A 26,420-nucleotide genomic window follows, 5' to 3' on the forward strand; every position below is an offset into this window, starting at 1 on the left:
TAGACACCCGAAAAATGTTATTCAAACTTTTTTTGTTGGAACATTTTAATTTAAAACACGTTGCTATGGAAAGCGTGCTTTAAAATAGTGAAAACACGTTGCTATAGGAAACGTGTTTTAAAATAGTGTTTTTAATCTAGGATTCTGATATTAAATTAAAAAGAAGGCTTAAAATGTTACCAACAAAAAAAATTAGGAAATGAAGGATCTAGAAGTTATATATCTTTTCCGAAAAAGGGTAGGTAGTGTTTCACTTTGACTAGTTTCGTACTTTATTAATTGGACCTTATGACATTATACCGAGTGTCCCAAAAAAGTATGACGCTGTAATAATAATTTTTTAATTTTAATTTTACCTTTTTAGCTTCTTACATGTCTCTATTTTTTTAATCTCTTCTGGAATTACTGTTAAAAAATTAAAAAAAATTTACACTTCTTGTAGTTTTAAAAAATAATAAAAAATATAAATAGTACTTCTTTGATGACATTATGAGTAGGTACGTGTTGAAGAAGGTCTACCAGACTTATCAATTAAATTTAATGGATTTGAGTTACTACAGGGTATTCACTATTAAAATAATTAAATATAAATATAAAAACTCCCAAACTTTTTAAATTTTGGAGCTTTTTCCTTTGGTTATTTTAAATGGGAAGCCATGTTTATTTTTAAATCGTTTTATGCAGAATGTAAAAACTTATTTTTTTTTCTTATTACAACCGTAACGGAAATCCTAACACATTCGGAGTTATTTGCTAAAGACTATCGTTCTGTCAACAAAAAATGACTTTAATGACTAAAAGTTAAACATGGTCAATGTTTTTGGCAAATAACTCCGAATGTTTTAAAATTTATAATAGAGTTCTTTTTTAATTCCTCAACAAAAGATTTAAAAATAACAGGGCTTCTTATTTGAAATAAGCAAAATAAAAAGCTTAACATAAAAAGTTTGGAAGTAAATAATGAACAGTCTGTAATAATATAGATCTATTAAAGTAAATTAATAAGTACGTTAAATTTTGTTTAACACGTACCTAATAATAATGTTATTAGGGAAGCACTGTTTGCATTTTTATTAATTTTTAAAGTTAAAGGTTAAATATAAATATGATTTTTTTTTGGTTTTTATTATTTCAACAGTAATCCCTGATCCGATTTGAATTTATTTAGGAATATATAAGTAGCAAAAAGGGTATTTTATTGAATACAAAAAAATATTATGACGTCATACTTTTTTGAGACACTGTGTAATCAACAATATTTTCCTGAAACGTGTCGAAATTTAATAATAACTGAGCTATAGAAGGGACTCGGGCTGGACCATCCTGTATAATAAATCAGAAGAAAAGGAAAAAAGGGTAGATTGTTTTTTCAACTTAAATTTAATTTTTTTCGAAAAAAAATAGATAATCAAGTCTTTTAAACTCTTAAAATTTTATTCAAAAATTGATTACAGCTGTTTCGGCTTTATATGGCTATCATGAGAATTCACAGAAAATTCACTTTAACATAATATTAGTTAATAAACAATTTCTTAACTAATTCTTAATTAGTGTTAAAGTGAAATTATTGTAGATCTTTTTAAAGGACCTGATTATCAAATTTTTTTCTAACATTTCCAAACTCTTACAATGAAGTATATCAACTTCTATTACATTTTTTTGGCAATATGTTTAGAACCATCGTAATCGTTACAACTTGACCCACTTGCGGTTGTTTTTCTTTCAGTTGTCTTGCAATTAAATAAAAATTTGCGAACTTCGGTAACTCAATAACATTTATTAATAGCACCTTTCCAGACTTTGAAATTGAAATAGACTTTGCTGTTGTGATGGTACGTTTTATTAATCCAGTCATACATTATTTAAATACAGTGATGGAACGAAGAATTTTCGTTAAATGAAGTTTTTTAGCAAGTAAATCTCACCTCAAAAATATTCCCTTCTAGCGAAATTACCAAACCAAACACAATGACATTTCCGGATTTTTGAATTAATTAATTGGGCTTATTGCAAAACAAAGCTATCTGGCGAATTAATTTGCACACGCAATAATAAATGTCCCAATTCTTTATACAATAACTAAATTAACAATTAAGTTGGTAATTAATTTTGAATGCGTCGTGGATTGTAAAATACAGCGAAGTGACAATTTATTATTTTAGCAGATTATAAATAAAATATCGGCTTGATCTCTCATAATCGTAAGACATGCGTTAAACTGTTTATTTATATAGTCTAACAACATACTGTTGCAAAATTACTACAAATAACCAAATGTCAATCGACCAATTACGACCAATTTTGCATAAAATTTACGGCTCTTGATTGCTTTATTCTTATTAGGTCGCACCGTTATTTCCCGATATTATTTGACATTTTGCCCGCATTCAATTGACAGTTATTTGATTTCCTAGATTAATGAAACTATAATTTATCGCTGCAATTATGAACAAAGGCACGCTTCACATTTTGTGCTAGTTCAGGACGTGAAAAGTTGCCACTTTTGTTTTAATTACAACGTAGTTGTTGCTGTGTTCATGTGTATTTGCATTACAAATTAAAAGCTCGAGTCGAATGGGCGACCTACTTGTACATTTGCTTTTTTCCTATTCGCCTGTATGTATCAGATATGATTTTATCAAATTGAGCCAAAAATAGGATAGCGATTGATAGTTAATTAAAAGGGAAGTACAGTCGGAAATATTATTAATGAATTTTTTTCTATTTTTAATGCACGATAAGCTGTTATCACCGTGCGGAAGCGACTAAATCAATGATAAAAAGTCCAAACTTGATTAGTAACAATTAATGGACACTTGGTGTGATTCATAAACTCTAACATTCATAACATTTCAATTTTTCCTTCGTTGCGTGTATTGTTGGTTGCATCAATGAGCTAAGGAAGAAGCCGTTTTTAGAAACATGAAAATTAATTGTTTCCGTCTTAATTGCTAAAAAATTATTAGGTCGTGCTAATTATTTGGAATGAGCAACGGTTCGGTTAGCTTTGCTGCCGTTCTTCTGAACAATTTGCGATCCAGTCGCATGGAAGTGGCATCGGAAGGAGCTTTAGGTGTTTTCGGGTAATAAAGGAAGTCTTTCTGAACTAGCAGGACGTTTAATTAAGTGAAGCTCAATGTCTTAACTTAATCTCAGATGGAGTTTTCGATCTATAAATAAAATATTCAGCTGAGGAAATCGTCAAAGAGAAATTAATGTGATGATTTCCCAACGAGAGCTTCTTTGTGGAGTTTCAGTATCAAGCGTTTTTGCCCATATTTTTTGCGAATTGTGTGGGAAATTCTGTTCCATTAACGAAGTAAACAGTTTTGTTTATTTAGTTTGCAATTTTTGCGTTATTGTGGAAGCTTTCGCTAATTAATTATTCAGGCGTTTTGCGCAATTTGCAGTTAAAACATTTATTGAAAGGGTCACGTAATGTTAAATATCATGTGTGATCTTTTAAATAACAAACAACCAAAAAAATACATAACATGATGTTTAATCTTGCTTTGCATTATTAAGTCATGTTTTACAACAATTTTTCATAACTCATGTTGTTTGGATATCAGTTGATCTCTGAATGCGAAACTGAAATAACTGTAGTTGAAAATTTTTTTATCGATCCAAGTTAACAAAATAATTAACTCACGCAAAAGAATGGAATTTATTTGGAATTTTTGTGATTGATGTGTGTTTAGAATACGAAAGAGTTTATTAAATTACTTATTTCTGTTAATAATATACTCGTACTACGTACCATAAACTGTAAGTGCAAAATGAACTTACAGTTTGAGATTATTTAGCTATTTTTAGCAATAACTGCTAAGAAAAAGTAAAACATTTTCTGAATGTATTTTTATAAAAAAATAAATTAAATTAATTGTTGTCAAATTAAAAATTTGTGTGGCGTTTGTTTTGTGTTAGGGATATTGTTCTGAAGATATTGCAAGTGGCATACGTTGGTATGTAATATTTACTTACAGCCCACAGGTGTAAGTAAAATATTAATGCAGGGTTACCGAAGAAACTTACACCTGACTAAAAAGTGCTACTTACAATGAAAGATATTTGTCAGTGAATGATGAATTACAGAACAGGTATTGCTAAAATGTATTTTTACTGCGTTGCAAAAATATACAGCGATCAGTGTTTTCTCTTAAATTAGTTTATATTTTTCTTTATGCTTTGAATTTTTTCTACATTCTCTCGTAATGAAAATTGAATGTATATTACCTAGGTAATTAAAAATATTAATATTAAATTATGTACAGGGTGTTTCACATAAACTTACGTGGACTGCGTCAGTAAAATGCCATATTTAGATTCGAACTCTATTACAAATTTTGAATTTTTTTTTAATTTGTTTACCCCTTTAAAAAAATACAATATTTTTAGTTAGTTATTGAGAGGAGTAGATTAGAATCATATTTACTCATTCTCTTGATAGAACATATGAAAATCATTGTAGAAAAACTGTATTTTCTGACTATTATGATTAGTTTTTGTAACTACTGTTATAGGTTTTTAAAAATTAAATAATTAAATGTGTATTTTTTGTATCCAGTGTTTTGTGACTTTTGCATATTTGGGTGCATACAGTGGACGCAGGCCTCGTAAAGTTATGTGAAACACCTTGTATATTAAAAATATGTGAAACAGCTTGTATTTTAATAATATTATCTATTTAATTGAAATTTTATTATTTCTAGCGTCATTTTAAGATAATCGGTGTTTAAATGATATTTTGTTCAAAGAACTTACAATTGTTTTAATGTTTAATTTAATAGTGCTAGTTTTTTTACGTATTTTTTTGTACAAAATAACTTTTGAACAATGTTTGTTTTAGAATGACATAAGAGTTGATATTTTTTAGTTTTTGTGCTGTGACTTATTACTATTACTAATTAAATAGTCAGTTACTTAACTTTGATTTAAAAAAAATAATTGTAGAAATTTTGAAAAGATTTTTACATGCATAGAAAAATATACATAAGGGTTGAGTTTACTAAAAGTAACTTATATTTTTACTCTCAAAACTAATAATCGCTCAAAGTTCTGCGTTTGCTTTTACATACTTTGCATTTTTTTATTCCTGTGATTTTTTTAGAAGTGTTTTCAGTTCATTATATTCAAAATTATTTAATTATTGAATTAATGATTTAAGTAGCTGCAAAAAAATTTGTTGTGTCATCTGAGAACAAGCGATGCTTAAATGTTGCTTTGTAAAAAACGAATTAAGTAAAGATAAAAAATTCAAATAAACGTAATTTTGGTGCTAATCAAAATTGTTGCTGTAATTGTACATATTATTAAATTTTAATTAATTAAGGGCCGGAAACTGAAATTAAAATTTAATTCAGATTTAAACTAATTCGAATAAAGTTGCGATTTAAAATGCATTGACAAATGTCAAGTTAATCTCAAATTAAAATTTGATTGCAATTTAAACGTTCTGTAAGCCGGTTCTAAGGGCTGGTTTATAGAAAGCTTTATTAAATTTTAATTCGTCGTTAAACGTTAACAACGCGAATAGACCAATCAAATTGGTTCAGTATGGTCACGTGATCAGTTAATCACGCATTTAATTGCGGATTAAATTTATGACCCAGTCTTAATAGTGTCATGTTTTTAATTTTAATGATATTAATAGTTATTAATAATATTTTGGTTAATTAATTAATTTTAATTATTAGGAATTGATGAAAAACTGAAAAAAATATTTACAAGAGAGAAAATCATCAAGTATTTAAGAACAAACTCTGAATTCTTTGCAATTACTAGTTTTTGGAATACAGAGAAAATATATTTTTAACACTCAAGTTTTAGTGTCAGTTAAAAAATAAATATTTCTTGTTGTACAAAAGGAAAAATTATATCGCAGATGATAGAGTTTCAAACACGCTTTAATTTGATGCTTTACTGTTACCTCAAATTTTCATGAACTGAACGTGAACTGCAAGAAACTACATTAAAAATGTATTGTTTTTAAATTATTGAAATCGTTTTCTCATAATAAAATTTCTCCTATTTTTTAAGTGAGAATTCGGAAACTGAAATAATAAAAAGTTCAAGGCGTTTAACGCAATTGAAATTTTATTGTGCTTTAATGTTTTATTTTAGTCACTTTTGAGAAAATAGAAGCCGTGTCTGCTTGATTCACAAAAATTTGTATTAACATTACTTGTCAGACAAAAAATAATAATTTGTCACTTAAAAAATACCCTTTCCAATGCTTCTTTGAAGAAAAACTTTAAAAGTAAGGAAGAATTTTATGATGAGAAAACGATTGCAATATTTTGAAAACAAAAAAGTTAATGTAGTTTTTTGTATTTTACGCTCATGCCATGAAAAATTGGGATAACGTTAAACTATCAAATTAAAGCGTGTTAGAAACTCTAATTTTTTTCTTTTGGACAACTAAAAGTATTTATTTTTGACTGGACTAAAACTTGAAACACCTTGTATGTTGTGACCAAAATTGCGATTTTAAAGTAAATTTAAACTTTACTAAAGTAGAAAAACATTAAGAAACTTCCATAAATAGTTATCCTAGTTAGTCAGCGCAGTAAACAACATTAATCTTCGCTCCGAAAACCGATATTCCCAGTTACCTTGTCTTCATGTCACATGATTATCTGTTTTTTTATCTATTATTACATTCGCGTTATTAACGATCTAGAGTTTCTCTGTCACAGCTCATGAATAGATAATGAACGTATCCGGAATACAATAAAACTTGCAACTTTTCATTTGGAACCTTAGAAAATTCCCTCAGCGACAAAAGCAAACAAACAACAAAATTAAAACCACAACGCAGCGACATTTTTAAAATATAATTGGCCCGTGTATAAAAGATTGCGCCGCAAGTCAAAGTGGAAACTTCCAACTTTTGAGAAAAAGTATCACTGCTATTTTATTAAGTGTTTTTTAATTAGGAAATCTTCCTCAAGCGCGATATCTTTCGAGAAAGTTTCAGGCAAATATTTTGCGGCTAATGAAGTACGGTGTGTAATGTTTACCCAATCCAGTCGCGTTAATTTAATTTGCTTTTGTGTTCACAACGTACGTAACATATTCGGGGAGTGTACGCTGATGTGCAGATAAAAGTCTGAATGGGCGCATTAATGGGGTTCCTAAACTGGTGCAATTAGATACAGGAACTTTGGAGTCACTTCCGCCTTCGATGGTTCTGCTCTTCATGTAATTATTCCGGTTAAGGGAAAACTCATATCTCACAAGTGCACGCCTAAAGCGTTTAACGATTATAATTCCACAACAAAATTCTATATGCATGAAGCTTGGCGCTAGTTATGAATGACTTCTTAAATTAAGTTATTGTGGTTGCCTCGAACCGGTGACATTGTGTGATGAGGGTGGTTCATTTAAATCACAATAAGAACATTGAGTACCTGTGTTAGACGCTGAAATACATGCATAAACGCTTCGCCAATTTGCGATTTATTTCAATAATTGGAAAAATAATCCCACTTTGATCTAGTGGACCCATCTGTTCCCAAATCACGTCAGATAGGGGCTGTACAAAGGGCCAGGCTTCGGTAAGACGCTGTGTTGACGAATCCCTTATCCCAACTTTTGATCCCTATTAATTTACAAAGGGCACACATGTCGGTGGTGAAACTTGGGATTTATCGATCCTCATCAATACTATCTGGAAGACGGCATCTAATTAATCAACGTCGATTCGAATTGAATAAATAATTTGTTAGAAGCGAACTTCGCCTAGTTTTCTGTTGACTGAACGATGTGGAAAATACAGGATGTTCCGGGTAAATTCCACATTAGAAGTATTGGTTGTTCTAAAAATAATATTCATCTGAAAATTTGTATACAACCATTATCTTTTAGGTTCTGCTCAATGAAAATATTTTTAAGATGGTTGTTACACTTTCGGTTATACCGGAAGTCGCTATCAACTTTCTTATTTTAAACGGAAAGCTATATTTTTAAGGCGTTTTTGGATTACTAGTTATTTTAAAGTAGTTTTTATAATCTTTCCTTTTACCTAAATTTTGCCGTTTACAAAATATTTAGGGTTTTTAATTTTTTTTTGGATTCGTGGCACCTTTCAGTTCAAAAATTGATAACTCTACCAATTTTTAAAAGTTGGAAATATTTTGTGGCTTATTTGTAAAGGAAGCCTAGATCTTTCTTTTAATGTTTTCAAATTTCTAAAAAAAAAAATTGCGGACTCCAAATGTTTGAAGTTAAGTTTTTAGAACTTTAAACACTCATAACTCAATTTTTTCAAATGAAATGCCACAAGTTTTATTTTATTAAAAATTGTAGAGAATTTAGTTCCGCATCGATCTGTGTTAACATTTCCTGTACCTATGTTTAATAATTTTCAAGTTACAATGACTTTTTGTTGGGATTAAGAAATTTATTAGCCATAGGCCTTTTCTCATAAGGAAAAAATGTGAGAAGTTAAATTTTTTAAAAACCAACATTCTATGAATTTACTTTGTTTTCACAGGACGGATAACACAATTTGAAAGTAAAATTACCGTTGGGGGCGCCACTGAGCTAGGTCGAAAACAGTAACCATAAATGGCGGGAAAATGTTTATTCGTATATTTTGAGTGTTGTACGATTTTTGAAGCTTCACAATTATTGCATAGTTTATGCTGAAGGACTATTGTATCTTTGATGCAAAAAACGAATGTTGACAAATTAGAGATGACGAGGAAAACACGAATAACGAATGACTGTTTGGTTCACTTTCTTTATTGGAAAATTATTACAAAGAGATTGAAAAGCCTACCTTTTGGCATAATTTACGTTTAGATGTGTCAGCACTTGTTAATCTTAATTGTAGTTTTGTAGATTTACCGAAGTATTTCATGATTTTTTCAGTGGAAAAATTCTAACCTAGAATTCACACACTTAACTTATTTATTGGTTTCTTGAGCCCAACTTTGTGTTCGCTGTGATCCATTACTATAGTCTTTAATTAGACAATTGTTTGATAACACTTTGTTATCAAAATTTAAATCTTTTTCACTTTTTATTCATTTTCAAATTCTAACAATAAACACTTTACACCACGAAAAACCGCAGAACCAAAGTCAAAACTAGTATTTACCACCACGTACTTTTAAAGTGATTCTCTCTAATGTAAGTAATTAACACTATACATACAAAATTGTTAAACAATTTATTAAATGTCATTTAAATGTGGAATTACGAAAATTTCGTTACTGTTTTCGACATAGTTCAAAAGTCATCACCAGAGGGCGTCTAGTTATTTTTTTCCGATTTTTAAACAGAGTTTGTTGTTTGTTTAATCAGAAATATTTGTATGGCAAACTATGCAAAAATAGCTGTTAGTAAGAAATTTTCTACAACGTCAAAAAAATCAACATAACTTGGAAATTATCACAGATAGGTATAGTGAATGCTAATACAGATTGATGCAGAGAAAAATTCTCCTCTATTTAGTAAAATAAAAATTGGGACATCCCATTTGAAAAAATTAAGTTACTGGTACTTGGAGTTTTCCAAACTTAAACTTAAAATTTTTGGGTTTATTAATTTCTTTTCCAATTTTGAATACACTAGAGAACAGATATAGGCTTTCTCGTTTAATTTTACAAACATGATCTCGAAATCTCTAAAACTAGGAGAGTTACTGATTTTTTAAGTGATAGGTGCAAAAATTCAAAATCCAAAAATTTTCAAAATTTTTTAAATATTTTGAAAACGGTTAAACTTAAATATCGAGAGAGCTGACAAGAACTCTAAATAACAAAAATACATAGAAAAACATAGGTTTCTATTTAAAATAAAAAAAAATATAGCGACTTCCGGTGTAACCGGAGGTTCCGCCACCTTGAAAATATTTTCATTAAGCAAAACTCAACGGATTATGGCTGAGTACCAACTTTCAAAAAAATATCTTTATTAGAATTTTTGATACTTCTAATGTGGGGTTTAGGCGGAACAGGCTGTATAATCCTGCCAAATACAAATCCATTAACAAGGACGGATCGCTCTATAACGAAAGTATCAGCCTAATTGTTTTTCCATTTCGAAGCAACTAAAATATTAAATTCCACAATCCCGTCCGTCGACAACGGTAATCTGAGAATTTACACGCTTTAATAATGGATTGTGACAGCGGAAATTTTTACGCGCTTTCTTTATTAAAGCCCGAAAGCTTTTCTTCCGCTATAAGTAGATTTCGGACGGTCTTATGCAATCCGTTTCGTAAGGTGTTGCGAAATGGGGAATTTTTTCACGTGTTTAAACAACGCACGATCAATTCATCATTTTTTAATTCGATTAAGGTCTCTTGCAGTCAGCTGGAAGCCATTACCGGTTGTAATTTTGGATTTAAAAAGTAAATATTTGCACGGGAACATGTTTGCGCAAGACCTCGTTAGCACTATTAAATTCAAGACGAGGCAAAGTTGCAGCGCGAAGGTGCTACAACTGATCAAGTGTTATAAATAGATGTTTTCTTCATTTTTTTTTTGATGACAATTGGACTTGAGACGCAAATATTGCCGTCACTACTGATCATTTATTCTATAAAGAAATATTCAGAATATTTAATAAACGGGATTAGAATCTCTGAGCTGTGTGTTTTTACAGGTAATGAATTATTCAAGCAATTTAAAAAATATTTGAAAAATAGGACATTTAATTATTTTCGCATTTTGTCTCGGTGTATTGAAATTACTGGAATTACTTTTATTATAAACTTCTAAGCGAACTTTTGCGGTCGCTAAGAAAAAATAAATAGTCGTGGTTGCCAGATCGATTTTTGCCCCAATCGAATGATTTTAACATCTCTTAAGCACGCAAGACGAAAAGCGTTAATATTTAATAAATGTAATACTTTATGTGTATCACTGTGTGAAATACCAGGTGTATCAGAAATACGTGCGTTAATCTTAGCACGTAATAAAACTCATCAAGTACAACAACTTTTCTCTATAACATTTTGCAAAATTCTTATTCATTATTTCCACTCTTTTCTTTAGTGCAAACGACGGCCACGGTTTAATAATTAGTTTGTATTTATATTAACAATTTTCATTGTTGTTTTAAATTGTTTAAATTGTCCGTTTCTATCAAACGAAAATAGTTTGTTACTTTTATTTTTGTACTCATAGGCGGATACAGGTGTCAGTATCTTATCTTTACCAAATTTTAAGTAAATTGTCTAAACTTTTTTTTGGAAAATTACAAATAAAAAAAGTGTTTTATTTGTTGAATTCTGTTACCCGTTAAAATTAACACACGTATTTCTGATACACTCTGTATACATAATATACAGTGTCATACAAATAACACTGGTCTGCAACAAAATCTTCCTTAAATAAAATTAGTATAAAAATGAAGACTTAAATGGGCTTTCAGTTTTTGGTTATCACGTGTAAATTTTGTGTTGATTTTTTTATTTCTCAAAATTAATTTGTTTTGCTTCGTTATTGCGTTTACGCTACTTTTGTTCATTTAGATCGCAACTCTACGTACATATTAAAACGATTTATGTTGATGGGAAGGTACTAATAATGCTAATTACAATAAAATAATAATAATAATAATAATAATAATAATAATAATAATAATAATAATAATAATAATAATAATAATAATAATAATAATAATTTATTTATACTAACAAAGAGTCGCAGTTCAGATGAACAGCACATCAGCAGCTGTTTTCTACTCTTCCACTCAAATCTCAAAACATAACAAAAAAGTACAAAACAACCATTATAGATACCTAAGACCATCCCTGTTGTTAAAAAAATACTTCATCAAATATTACCGACTTGTTACTTATCATCTTGAGCCACATTAAAAGAAAAGGACTTTTTAAAAAGACTTGTGCTATGAGCCATATTATAAATTTTACTTTTACATTAACATGTTTTACATTAACACTATGTATGTCACTATGGAAGTTGATTTTATCGTTCAGATACGAAGGGGACTTGGAAGTAATTATTCTGTGATATAAACAAAGTCTAAGTAGCTTAAATCGATTCGCCATATTCAACCAGTGAATATCACCGAGCTTATGAGATATATGTTGGAATTTCCTGATGTCATAGACAAACCGGAGACAATAGTTCAGAACTAATTGAATACGTTTTAGTAAAAGAGTAGCCAAGTGTGCAGTACTGGAGCAGCAAAGGTGAAGGTGGATAATAATAAACTCTCGCACAGCATAGACTGTTGGGAGAGATAGTGTCTATAAGGAAACAGTAATTTAAGAGCCCAGTAACATTTACTAATAAGTACATGTTTTTCATATTTAAAGAGGTCCTCGAAAATTAAAGCTAGGTTTTTAGCGACAACGGATAGGTCAGTTTGTTATTCTCTATTTTTACTTAAAAGTTGACATTAGATTTAATGTTGTTGATTTTATTAACGTTTCCAAAGAAGCATAAGCTGGGATTTTGTAGGATTCAAAATGTTAGTTGTGGAAAAGAGCAAACTTATTTAATGAATTTAAATCAGAATTAATGATTTTGACAGAATTTAATAAATTAGCAGAAGTATTAGCTGTTCCAAAACTATAAAAACGCCAACGTCGCATTTTACCAAATTATTTTCTCAAATAAGATTGATAAAATTATAAAATAGTTATTAATGATTCGATCTCTCATTGAAACTATAACTTATACTAGCTATTATATCCTTGAATTGCGTAAATAATTTGTAACAGCAAATTTTCAGAGAAAATGCGACGTTGGCTTTTTTATAACTTTGAAACAGCTAATAGAACAGTATTTGCTGTTTCAAAATTGTAAAAACGCCAATGTCGTATTTTCTCTGAAAATGAATAGCTAATGTAATTTATACTTTCAATGAGAGATCTAACCATCAATAACTATTGTACAATTTTATCAATCTTATTTAAAAAATAATTCGGTAAACATTTTTATTGTTTTGAAACAGCGTATACAGGGTGTTATGGAATGTCGTATGTGAATTTACCATGATCAGAGAAGTTAAAAACTCTTATATAATTTTTTTTAAAAATGCTTACTTTCTTCAGAAGTTTTTATTAACCCACCTGTTGAGAGCCACTGTGTGGTTTATAGTGGCGCATGGTTGTTTTTTAAAATCGTGGCTAACATATTCATTCGTATGGGAGATTCAAATCTCGGTCCTGGCAAAAAAATGTTTTTTTATCGTAAAATTTAATTACAAAACACAAATTGAAATAGATGAATAACGTAGTGGACCACAAATTTAATTTACCTCTGTTATTTTGTCAATAATATTATAATTTTAAAGTTTAATGTTAGAGCAATTTTTTGGAAAAACTATGCATTTTTTATTTACATAAAGTTTGCTTATTCGATTTGTCTCTTTAAATTTTTGCTAAACCATTCTCTAAGACGCTGTATATACACGTACCAATACCAATGTTTTATTTTTTTTTTAAATCAAGAGTATATAAAAGAAACAAGAGAGGTCCCAAAATGGAGCCCTGTGGGACACCGTATTTTACATTAATACAATTAAACAGCCTGTAGATTCTGAGTTGATTTGTATTTAGATTGGCTTTATTGCATTGCGAAATTTGATTAATAACTTTATGATCTCAGTTATCTACACTTGTGGTGACTTTTTTAGTTTAACTTTATGCTAAGAGACAAGCTCAATATCGACAATAATCTGAAGAGGCGAAATTTATGATTGACATAAGTTAAACATTTCACGCAATTAGCTAGCTTCAAGCAACTTGTTAAGGTCTTGAAAATTAACATTTTTGAGATCTCTATTAGTAATAAATAACAAGAAGTTTAAGTTCATTTATGGCTTCAATAATCTTGCAAAAAATTAAGCATCTACTTTGATTATCCATAAAGCTGAGAATTTCAGGAAATTAGTCGAAAATTTTTAGCCTACTATCGATACGTATGAAGAAAGGTTTTAACGATATAAAAACATCTATTACAAAAAAGTTTATAAGTTGTAATAAGTTCTGTTATTATACTTCAATTTTAAAGCATTGAATTTGTAATAGTCACGTTTAATAAAAAGAAGCAGTGTAATTGCTTAAAAAAGAAAGCCCATTTTGCAATAAAATTTCATGTTTTTATTGGTGCTAGTTTAAGCTTGTATCTTGTAAGAAAGCGCATTTCTCGCTTTATTGAGATGAACTGTGAAAATTTGAATATTTAATGTATACGGAGGCACGCTTCTTGCACATTTTACTAATAAATAAAAAAAGTGCGGTAACAAATCTGAAATTCCTGCGAGAACTAAATCTTGATTAAAAAGCAAATTAAATGTCAAGCCTTTACAAAAGTGTGTCCTTATTTAAAATTCAAAACCATTTCAAGAGTTTTTCACTTCGCGAAAGGTGTAATTTATGCATATTTAATTATTTCTAGCCGAAATACTTTTTGTTATTTATACAAGCAGATAAATCTGAACCAAAATAACATTAATGTGGGGGTTTTGCATAAAGTTGACTCGAGTTAAATGAGCACTGCGGGCAATTTAAAAACTTTTAAAAACACTGTCGGCCCAGAACAAGTCTCATTATTTTCTTCCCAATTTGTATGGTCTAGAGGACCATAAGCAATTTATTTTAATATGTTGTAAGCATGCAATAAAAAGCCTTTGATCGTTGCAAACTCATTCATGTAACACGATTTTTATTACAAAGGAGGAACTGAGCGATCGAATGTTAAATTAGGACTGGTTTAGTTTCCGACACAAGAAATATATCGCGGCATCAACCTCGAACTTTGCCATATTGTGACGTGTTTACATCTCCGTTTGTCAGTCGAAGTTATAAAGGACCTAGAACATGGCTTATAGAAGAGATTAAAGTGGAATTGTGTTCGGTGTTGGTGGTGATGTTGGAACATCAGTGTAATAATTATCGACGATGTCACGGTTTACTCCATAACCTAAATTCGGATTTCATGTTAATAATACGTGATGGGCTTTCAGGTTGCTTCAAATTGCTTTTGGCAGCCGATTCGTAAATATTGTTTATGAACGCTTTTTGTGCGAATTCAAATGCGCGCCGAACCGTTTTAAAATGATTACGAAATGTTGATATACGCGAATTTGAAAAATTCACGCTCTCGAAATTTCATTACCCAGGTTAAAGGAAGCGTGAAAACGACATCATGTCGTCATTTCGGGAATTAAAAGGGCTGATAATTCAATTTGCGTTGTAATAATAGAGCTGGATGGTGGCTTGAAATTTTAACCCTCGATTCCGAATTAACAAAAATTAATAACTGAAGTGCAATAAACGCAAATTAATTACTAGACAGGTTTACATGTTTGATGTAACAGTAGTAAAATGTTTTATGCAAAAGCACAATTGTTTCAATTGGTTTAGTTGTGTGATATTGATTTCCCTGAACAAAAGTGCTAAAAAATTAATGTGTCTCGAGGTGCAGTTGTAATCTCGTTAGTGTCGGGTAATTCAGAGGATGATTTAGTGAAGAGTTCAGGGCCGCATTTCGGTGCACATATCTCTCCGAGAGTGCTTAAATGATGTGTTTTAACACAAAAAGTAGAATATAAGAAATTGAGTTACGGGCTATTCTGGAGATAATTCTATTGTATCTTTTCGTTTCGTAGTAAAAAGTACGAATTATTATTTCGCTCTACATTGAAACGGTTGGTTTAACTGGAAGTAAAAGGAAAATATTTTCAAAGGTATGTTTCAAGACGTAGAGAGATAATAGCGTGTAACTCGGAAACTATCCAATTGACAGAAAGTAAACAAGGCAATATTTTTCCGGAGGAACTCCAAAACACTACTTGTAATTAATAAAAGCAATGTCGTATTTAATTTGCCCAACTGATAAGATTCTACCAAACAGGTAAAATCGATTGCATTTTGAACAAACAACAGTTTTTGATTAAATTTTGCCGTTGTTTACTAAAGCTAACAGTTAACAGAAACACACTTATTGCGTTAACCCGGCGCATCCACCATTTTTAACACGCGCAAATATTTTACATTCGAAGGAGTTTTATCGTTACAAAGCCGTTCCCAGTTCCTACATGCTCTAAAAATAGAGAAGAAGGTCCATAGAATCCCGTAATCAAATAAGAATCGAGTCGATCGAAAAGGTGAAATGTACAATGCAAACATCAAAGTAATGGAAGTCGACTTAGATAAGGCCTTACAACTAAACACTTTCTGTGTTTACGCTGCTATAAACGAACCTTTTTTATTTTTCTTTAATTCGGCGGTCATGATGTATCACTGAAAAGTGTTTTTTCAGGCAGATTGATTTAACTCGTGCTTATCTAACCGTATGTCAGGGTTGTTTCAAAATTTATTTATTTCTAATGATGGAGCAAACGAAATTAAATTTGAGCCGTCACGTCTGTTTACACGCTTCCTTACTACGGCGTTTTTTGCTTTGACGTCAGTTATGTACAGAGAGTTAATTTCGTTGGAGCTCTTCTGTGATGGCTTATTTGTTTTATTTCTTTTTTCTGGATAGTGAAACTTTAGATTAAAAATATTGGATTTTGTCTCGGATGAAAGGCATATTAAATTTAATTTCTTTTTCAGATATCCATTTTCTTGGACGACATCTTCAATATTGTCGCCGGTAAGTGTTGACTTATGACAGAAAATCGAGTGAAAGGATTGACATAATAAATTAAATTGAACCACCTGTTTTTTGCAAAAACACGTTTAGTTTTTCTTGTTTTTCCAAGGGAGGGCAATTTTCTTGTTACGATTTGAAAGGCGTAGATATGACGAGCTTCTGTCACAATTTTCTCGGCAAACACTCGGGATTTATCTTTTGTAGCAGTCAACAAGTGAAATGCATCTCGCCTTTCTTGGGTGTGTTATTCTAAAACCGGACTGTTTATGAATAAACCATACTTCAGCAACAATATTTATTCAGGAGGTAGTTTCACGGTGCAATTTGGAATTCAACTTATTATTTAAACCTTATTTACATTACACCGTTACTTGAATAAATTAGAATGATTAAGGCACTTTGACCTAGTCCCGAGCGAATTGGGCGTAATTTAAAACGTGATGATGGCACGTACTTTATTACAAGGCACTCGGAAGTAGTGATTATAAAAAACTTGTAGGAAATATTGTTTTCAGTCTAAATGCTCAAAAGAAGTCGTTATGAACGGCGGAAACTTTTCTCCGCCACATAAATATTTATGATGTTTTTAAAGTTTATTCAGTAGGAATCGGTACAAATGTTCTTCTTTCTTACATTTCTGGCGTTAATACAATTCAAGCATTAAAAATGCTGTACTATTGAGTTGCTGATGGTTTCGTTTATGACGTTAGATAAGCTTCAGCTTTCTTATCTTGGGGAAATTGTACGGCATCGTTTAAGCGAAACTCTAACGATTGTCGAAGGGTTTCAGAGGATTTGATGCTACTTGAGGGAAATGTCTGCAACGTTTTTGTTTGTTTCTTGCCGCTTTGTGGGATGTTGACGTCGTTGTTCTTACTCAGAGCAAAAGGTAAATCCTATATTTTAAGTGCACACGTTTGTGGATGTGAAATTATCATTTTTTTTTCGGTTGTTTACGTCTTGAAAACGAAACTGGCTTGTTTTGACTTAATATTTTATTTCTTTTCATGAAGTAAATTTATTTCTTGAAGACTCTAGACATATAAAATAATCCCTGAAGGTCGAGGCTACGGAGGACTATAATTTAGGAGATGGAAAAAGATATTTAATTAAAATCGTAGGATTTTCTGAACTCAACAAAATAGTTCGGCAGTTATATAAGCGTTATACCGACTCGGCGCGTAATCTTTTTAAATTAATCTCAATTCAGCCAATTCACTAATTATTTGGAAAAAATACAGAAGTGTAGAGCTTTGCACTCTTAACAGACTGAAAAAAACTGGCGACTAAAATTTTTATAAGAAACGTGAGAAAAAAATATTTAAAATCTAATTTTGCGTTTCATCTCATATTTTCCAAGACGTTGTGACTACGGTTAAAATACAAGAGAAATTTTAGGAAGAGGTTTGTAGAGTATAATTTTTTTTAAAGTCTGCGAGACTGTATTTTTATCGTTAATAGTTTAGACCCCAAAGACTTTAAAAGGCGCTGAAGCGATGTATTCGTTTCACATTATACAGGGTGTAACGAAAAGATGGAGACGACAGGGAACCAGAAATTCCTCAGCTCAAAATAGAGCGATTTAGGCCAACTTACCTCTATTAAATTAAATTAAAATTAAATATATAATATAAAATAAATAAATATATAATATAAAAATTAAATTAAATTAAATATATAAATTAAAATTAAATTAAATAAAAAAAAATCGATTTTCTTTTATAACTTTTTAATGGAATATTCGAATTTAATGAAATTTGGTTAAAGTAGTTTGCTATCAAAACTATATTATGTTTTCATATTGTTGCTTTTGTTGTTTCTTGTTTGTGAAGTACTTACCAATCAACAATTTAATACGTTACCTGAGTAATGTAATTCTTTTTTTATGTCAAAGCGCTGTTCTTTTTTAATTTTTTTTAAATTATAAAATTTTTGTATCGGCCTCGGTTTTGGAGTAAAAAATAATTTAAGTTGATGTGTCAAAATTTTAGATCTTTGCCCATTTATTATTATTTAGTTTTAAATTATTTGTTTTTAATTTTAGCTTTAGTTCCTTTATGTACGTGTATGCTAGATAACAATAATGTAATTAGTTATTTATTTAAACTAAAAAAGGCATTTTTTACAAAATTGTAAATTTCTAAACATCTAATTGAATTAAATTAAATTAAATCTAATTAAGACACAACTAATTAAAATCTACACCTACAATTATAATAAAGAAAATTATAAATGTTATAATTAAATAATGAAATAAATTAATTAAATGCATTTTTAATACCAATAATAATAACTGACGAAAGTCCGAAATGTTGACAGTTTTTTATTGCAAAACCAAAGCCGATACAAGATAAAAAAGTGAAATAAAAGGTTTTTCGTATAAAAAAATATTTACACTATTCAGAACCATTTAGAACAAAAATATGTTCTACATATGTCAATAGTTGTAAGGTAAGGTAAGGTAAGGGCCTAAATGGTTGAAGGTAGGGATGTAGACTTGTAGACTTTTTTGTAGGAAATTAGGTTCTCTAAAACTTTTTTCCTAACATTTTTGTTGTATCTGTAATCATATTTGCAGCGTTTTGAAAAATATGGGGTAAGGTGTAAATTGGTAATACTTTTTTTTGAATGTAGTTTATTATAAAATTTTTGCATTATGTTTATATCGTACTATTGAGTATTTATTGCTCTATTTGCTTGTATTTTTGTGTCTGCTATGTGTTACTGTTATACAAAAACAACTATTTTTTCCAATCTATTGTTCTGAAAACTTTTTTGGTAATGGAACAACTGCGCTCTCTAGCGGCATTAACGGAACTATCGAGGGCGGGAACGTGTTATTTGTACGTCGTTTTATATCCTAACCTTTAGATATCCCTAGTCGGGACAAAATTAATTTTAGATGAGAGTAAAATATTTAATGAAATTTTATTTCGATACCAGGATATCAATTAGAGAAAACGTGACTTATATTGACGTAATGTTTTTTATAAGATGCTAATTTGCGTAAAATTTCTTTGAGTTATTTTCGTTAAAACGAGGACGAATTCGGAAGCGTGAGAGGAGTTTAGATTTTTATTGTCACGCTAACTTCGCAGTTATATTTGATTTTCTGGTCACCGGCAAGTTATTTACTTTTAATAAAACTTCCATTTTCCTCGCAAAATTGAAAATCTTAATAATTCCCCGACGTTAAAAATGAATTCCAGGTATAGCGGGAGAGCAAACAGACCGCCGTCTCAAGTAGAATTAAAAGAAATATAAGAAATCGGCTGTAAAAGCGTCCTCATCTTACATTCGTTTAAAGTGATTCACAATACGAGTTTCGCTTCTTTCCTTTCAAGGGCACATTTTTATTCATTTGCAGCTTCTTAACGCTGGTGGTGAGCTGAGATGACGCGACTTCAAAGCCTGTCGTAATTGGGATTTGAAGGGAAAACAAATAAAAATCCTATTAAAGCAGCGACAAAAGAATGGAGGAGTTGAGCCGACAACTCTCGCCGTAATTTTATTAAATTTCGGCTGTGCCAGTTGAAAGTTTAATTCGGCTGTCTTAACTTGCCCCGAAAATGGGTTTCATGGCGAATTTGCCTATGTTACGGATTTGTAGCAGAAAATAAATATAAACTTTGCCTAGGATTTTGTTATAGTTCTCAATATGACGAATCACATTATATAATTAAGTTGGGTAGAGTTGGAGCAACAAGACTGATCAAACGAGATTGTCAACGGATTTGCTGAAATTGACTCTGATTCAATTATTTCTAGTTTCTACATTTTCCTTTTGGATTCGCAAAATTGGTGGGCCTGCTCTATGCGAGGTATTTCACCAACATGCTTTTATTTCGAGAGTTTGTTAATACTAAATAAATTTAAAGCCAAAGATTTAAAATTTGAAGTGGTTATCCCGGCGCATCCACCATTTTTACCCTCAAGTGTAGACGATTAAAAACAGATTTCAGTTACACTAGTGTGTTTTTTTGTGTTTTTTACTCAAATAATTTATTTTCAACCAGTGTAACCTGACACGACATGACTGGATTGCATGTAGCTAATCGAAGCCGCCAATTTTTATAGATTGTAATCACGTCAAACCTGTTTAAAAATAGAGAAACTATTTTCGATACAAAGAAATGTGAATCGAACTGTTGTTTTAAGACGGGAAATTGGAATCTTTCAGGCATTTTAAAAATTACATTGTAGCTGAAAAGAACTCATTCCTTTTTGCCAAACATGCAGGCGTAACACGGGAAAGTGAATTTTTACATCAGAATATCGAAAGGTGGAGCAGTTTCGCATATTTGAAATTTAAAACAGTTCAATATCTGCGTAGAACGAATCTTCAAAGATTTAGTCTTCGATGGCTATAAATATGTATTGTTATTGGAATTGGGCGATAACTTTCCGATTCGTTGTCCCCCGGGGACTAATTGTTGCGGAATGTGTCAACAGAGGGTGTGTAACTTAATTCAATCTAATGAGACGTGCAAGGTAAGACTTGCCTCTTTTCCGGTGTCGTGTTTCCAGTTATTAGCCAGAGCATTTCTCTTCTGTTTGCCTGAATGTGAGACACCGACAACGTAAAAACCTCTTTGACGAGTGAAATTGCACGAAATTCTAGTTTGGTGTCATTAACAATTTGTTGGATATCATACACTTGGGAATTGTCCAAATCGTTGCTTTTATGACCGTAGACATTTCGATTATGTGTTTGTATTTTAGATAATTTCGGTGAGTGTTTTACGTACAAAGTTCCCTAAAAGTGTGAAACTCTGAAAGTCGTTTGACCTACATTTTTACTTAGTGCAGTGGCAACTTTGATGAGAATGTACTTGAGTCGTCAATTTGTGTTCTGCCTTGAGCATTAGATACTGAATTATTAAATTTAGTTGCTCTAAAAGAAACGCTTTTTCGTTTCCTTTGCAGTACCGTTTCATTAAAAAAATAGTTTTAGGCGAGTCTAGCTCACTAATAATTGAAAGCTAATGTGTGGAAGTATGCGCAAACAATCTTTGATCTTTGATGAAGTAAAACTATCACCTCTTTGCACTAGAATTAATTAACTACATCGTTAATATTAGTGTGGAATTTCCAGTCTTCTCTTTACTTTCGTTCTAAAACTTTGTCTTATATCAGCTTACGTTAATAAATGTGGGACTAGAGCTTTGAAAGGATTTGTTTGCCTTTTATTTGACTTGCAGACAAGTGTAGGAGATGTGATATCGTTACCTTAAAAATAAATTATGCAAATGTCAGGCAACGTAACTGCACATAATTTTGTTTGATTTTCAGGAGAACTCAAACTATTATTCTAAAAGAGAAGCTTGTCTTTTTATTTGCAACGTGGGTTCAGTTTATTTGTTCTATAAGCTCACATTGGTGGTATTATAGTGTAAAAAAGATGTCAAATTTTTATTTTTTTCCATAGTTTGAACATGGCTTTGTTTTTAAAGACTAAGTTAGAACTGGCAATTAATCAGAGTTTGACAAATTTAGCGCAGTCAAAAATTTATCTTATCCTAAGATAACATTATTATATCATTTCAGCTAAGTCCAATGTATTTCACTGTGCCATTACAGCGAAAATTGTTTGAATGTGGCATTTGTCAAATTGCCAAGCAAAATTTGTCCTATTCTAAAGAAAATTAAATTTTCCGTTTTTATTGCATCCAACTGTACTTAATTCTGACTTTCAGATACTTTATTTATAAGAATTAGTACATACATACATGGACGTTTCGGCATAATACATGCTATGATCACCTATTTTTTAACAAAAAAAAATTAAATTTCACCACTGCATTTAATGTGTCTTCTAAAAAAATGTTTTACAAGAAAAATAGTTGATGATGATATGTTTGATACCGAAACGTTCATAAATGTACTAATTTTTTTAATTAAAGGATCTGAAAACCATAATAACATTGCATAAAAACTGAACCAAAAATAACGCACAAAATTCATATCTTCTTTATTACGGGCTATTTTTCAAAGAAATTTTTGATTAAGTCGGCTTTATTTTTTTTTTGAAACGTTAGATTTTGACAACATTTATGACGTAAGTCGTTTTTGAGTTTTGACGTCAGTTTTATTTTTTTTAAATGACAATTACATGACAAGCCTAATTTTTTTCTGTGAAACTTTTTGACGTCCTTGAGTTTGGTAGAAAATCTAACGATGTTAGGACAGCTTTCTAAATAAAACGACGAGTTACAACGTTTATATAATAAACTTTATCAGGCTTTTAACTCGTTCAAATTTTTGGAGCAACATTGAAAGATGAAATTGACAATGACTTAATAACACCAACAGTTGGTGTCAAGGCGCGGTGGTGTATTGTTGTTATTAAGTCATTGTCAATTCCATCTTTCAATGTCGCTTCCAAGAATTTGAACGAGTTAAAAGTCTGATGAAGTTTATTATATAAACGAAACGTTGAACTCGTCGTTTTATGTAGAACCTTTTAAGGAAGCTGTTCTAACGTAATTAAGGTTTGTTCCAAAAATTTTGTTTGTTTCGAGTTGTTAATGGCTAACTTATTGAGAGAAATAGCTAAGTCGCCATTTCTAATACCATTCAAGAATAAAATTGATAATTTCTTGAAATTTGAGTAAATTTCAAACTGAAAATTTACCCACTCAAAATTTTATATTTATTTTTTCTTAGAACGGCTCTGCTGTGTAATATAATAATAATAATAATAATAATAATAATAATAATAATAATAATAATAATAATAATAATAATAATAATAATAATAATAATAATAATAATAATAATAATAATAATAATAATAATAATAATAATAATAATAATAATAATAATAATAATAATAATAATAATAATAATAATAATAATAATAATAATAATAATAATAATAATAATAATAATAATAATAATAATAATAATAATAATAATAATAATAATAATAATAATAATAATAATAATAATAATAATAATAATAATAATAATAATAATAATAATAATAATAATAATAATAATAATAATAATAATAATAATAATAATAATAATAATAATAATAATAATAATAATAATAATAATAATAATAATAATAATAATAATAATAATAATAATAATAATAATAATAATAATAATAATAATAATAATAATAATAATAATAATAATAATAATAATAATAATAATAATAATAATAATAATAATAATAATAATAATAATAATAATAATAATAATAATAATAATAATAATAATAATAATAATAATAATAATAATAATAATAATAATAATAATAATAATAATAATAATAATAATAATAATAATAATAATAATAATAATAATAATAATAATAATAATAATAATAATAATAATAATAATAATAATAATAATAATAATAATAATAATAATAATAATAATAATAATAATAATAATAATAATAATAATAATAATAATAATAATAATAATAATAATAATAATAATAATAATAATAGTGTTCAAAAATGGTTGTTAATCAAGTCACCTATGAAAAGGCTTCATCTTTTTGTTTGTGTCTTATTCTATAAGTCACAAATGGTTTTGTAATATTTCTTTTTAAATAAAATAAGTGCAAAAACACTTAATATGAAATCTAACACAAAAAAAATATCGTAAAATAAAGCAAGAACGGAAAGATAAAGCTCTTTGTATAAAATTATTATCAAAATAACTTTTTTAACTTTTTTATTTGTTTTCTTTTTTTTATTTTTATTTTTACGTTACTTTTTTATTTTTTTTAAACTTATTAGAAAGCAAAAAGAGTATATAATCAAAAACAACAAACAAAAATGTCGGTTAAAAACAAAGGTCTGCCATTAAGACAACAATAAAAATGACGTTACAATAATACAAAAATGATAATAAAAATAAAGGAATGACGTTATGTCAAAATGTAGTATTTAAAAAAATAACTCTTAAGAAAGACTAGAATTTTGTGCTTTACTTTTGGTTCAGTCTGTATAGTCTGTATGTCAAAATTAAGCTTATTGTAAAAGAACAAGATTGAAAAATTCTTATTATTTTTCTAATATTTCGACATTGTTTTTTGATGTTACATTTTACCTCCGAGTTTCAACAAGACGTCAGCTGGAAAAGGACATCAATCATTTGCCTCCACTTTACCAACAATCGCTTGCAAATCGAATTGACAAAATAAATAAATTGGAACTAAATGTTTGGTCTATTTCATCGCTTCCAACGCAAGTTCTACTTCCGTGATGAGTAAATTCGCGAAAAATACGACAGTTTATGCAATTCTCTTTTTTAAATAAATAAAACGACATGCAGACCGTTACGTTCTTGCAATAAAAAGAAATTTTCATTACTCCGACCTCTTTGTTAAGTTTGCGCTCGATTCCAATATCCGCTCAAATATTTGCCTATTGACTTGTATGCAATTTTTCTTAAAGCCCCATAAAGATGATTGTGTTCGACGAGAATCTCGTGTCGACATCGGTTTTTCTGTTTGGTTTGTTAAATGATTGTGTCGTTTTCTTTGAAGCCATGTAGTTCGTGCTGTATTATTTTGTCAATGTTATAAATTATTTTATGGAAAGCTTCATTTCAAGTTCACGCTTTGTGGAGCAAAGCTTTGGCGTATTTATGTTGAGAAACTCTATTTGTGTACTGTCTACATGCAACACTCAAAGAAAATACAACTCGTTGCCTTGACTTGACACAACAATCAAATCCCTTAATGGAGATATTTTAACAGTTCACAGTTGGCCGCGTTAAACTCATTCATTTGCAACTTTGTAATAAGGCTGTTGAGGACAGACTGTGGCGAGGTAAAAAAGCCATAAGGTATTTATTTAAAATGTGTCCTTTAATTTATCGAATTTCGATTTAATCTGGCTTAGAACCCAAAATTTAATTTTGTTATTGTTTGAAAGAAGAGTTGCTGAAATGTTTGAAATTCAGTTTCCGCTGCTTCGAGGATTACACATAATACATATTAACGGTATTACACAATTATATTCCGGTTATTATTCAAGATAAGAGCGTTGTGTTTAGCGATCTATTTAAATCTGACCGTGGCTTGAAATCAATAATCTATTTTGAGGCTTTAGGCTGGTTACAGGAAGACAACGTTAATTTTGGAAAAATCATTGAAAGAGTTTTCAATAATCGAAACATATTCGGGCGTGAGTTTAATCCGAAACGTCTGAAAAAGTCGCACATATTAAATTTGAAGTGTGTGAAAAGGAAAGTTCGAGCTCTTTTCGGCAATTTTGGGGTTTTTGTGCGGCAAAAGCCGGCAAGAAACAGATTAATTTCTCCGGTTGAGATTTATTTGAATTTTTTATTAAAAGAGCCGTGGATTAAAGGTTTTAAATTTCCATTAGTTTTGATTTTGGGGAGGACAGGAATTGGGAAACTTGTTGAGTGGTAGTTCTCTAGTACAATGAATATTCAAATTCCCTTTTGTAAAGCTGTACCCTCCCAAAGGCTTCACATATATTATAAACATAAATACATATTTGCATATGTACATCAAGCTGAAAGCTTCTAAATTCATTTAGTACACTAGTAATTCTCGAGCGATTTTCGCTGGTAATTACGTGCGATTTCTGCGCAAAATGGGTCGTCAAGTTTTTATCGGCATTGGTTTCGTATTTTTGATTCAGTGAACTCTTTCGTGAATAAATAGAAATTACAGTGACTGTCCTCTTTATTGTGGTTATTCAGCGCTTTCAGAACGCAAACAATAACGAGGCAGGTATTGAATTCTGAAACAATGGAACATTTTTAGTGTAAAACGAATTTAACAGATTCACGGTGTTACATAAAATTATTATTGATCAAGTGGCTTAAAAAGGC

General features: G+C 29.7%; 1 protein-coding gene across 4 annotated transcripts in view; it reads left to right on the forward strand.

Moving 5' to 3' along the window:
• The window catches only part of LOC659486 (uncharacterized protein), a 169,227-nt gene that overhangs the window by 12,056 nt on the left and 130,751 nt on the right, over nucleotides 1-26,420 (forward strand). The window contains exons 1-2 of one of the 4 annotated variants that reach the window (XM_015979960.2): nucleotides 14,821-14,986; nucleotides 16,550-16,589. The exons of 1 other annotated variant lie outside the window; for it this stretch is intronic. In XM_015979960.2, the coding sequence (XP_015835446.2) occupies nucleotides 14,859-14,986; nucleotides 16,550-16,589 (168 nt within the window). In that variant the 5' untranslated portion in view covers nucleotides 14,821-14,858. Of the gene's footprint in view, nucleotides 1-14,820; nucleotides 14,987-15,012; nucleotides 15,679-16,549; nucleotides 16,590-26,420 lie in introns of those variants that run through there. 2 more of the 4 variants (XM_015979962.2, XM_015979961.2) reach the window with 2 other exon arrangements.

Source organism: Tribolium castaneum, chromosome 5 (assembly GCF_031307605.1).
Source record: "Tribolium castaneum strain GA2 chromosome 5, icTriCast1.1, whole genome shotgun sequence".
In the NCBI taxonomy this organism is placed as follows: Eukaryota; Metazoa; Arthropoda; class Insecta; order Coleoptera; family Tenebrionidae; genus Tribolium; species Tribolium castaneum.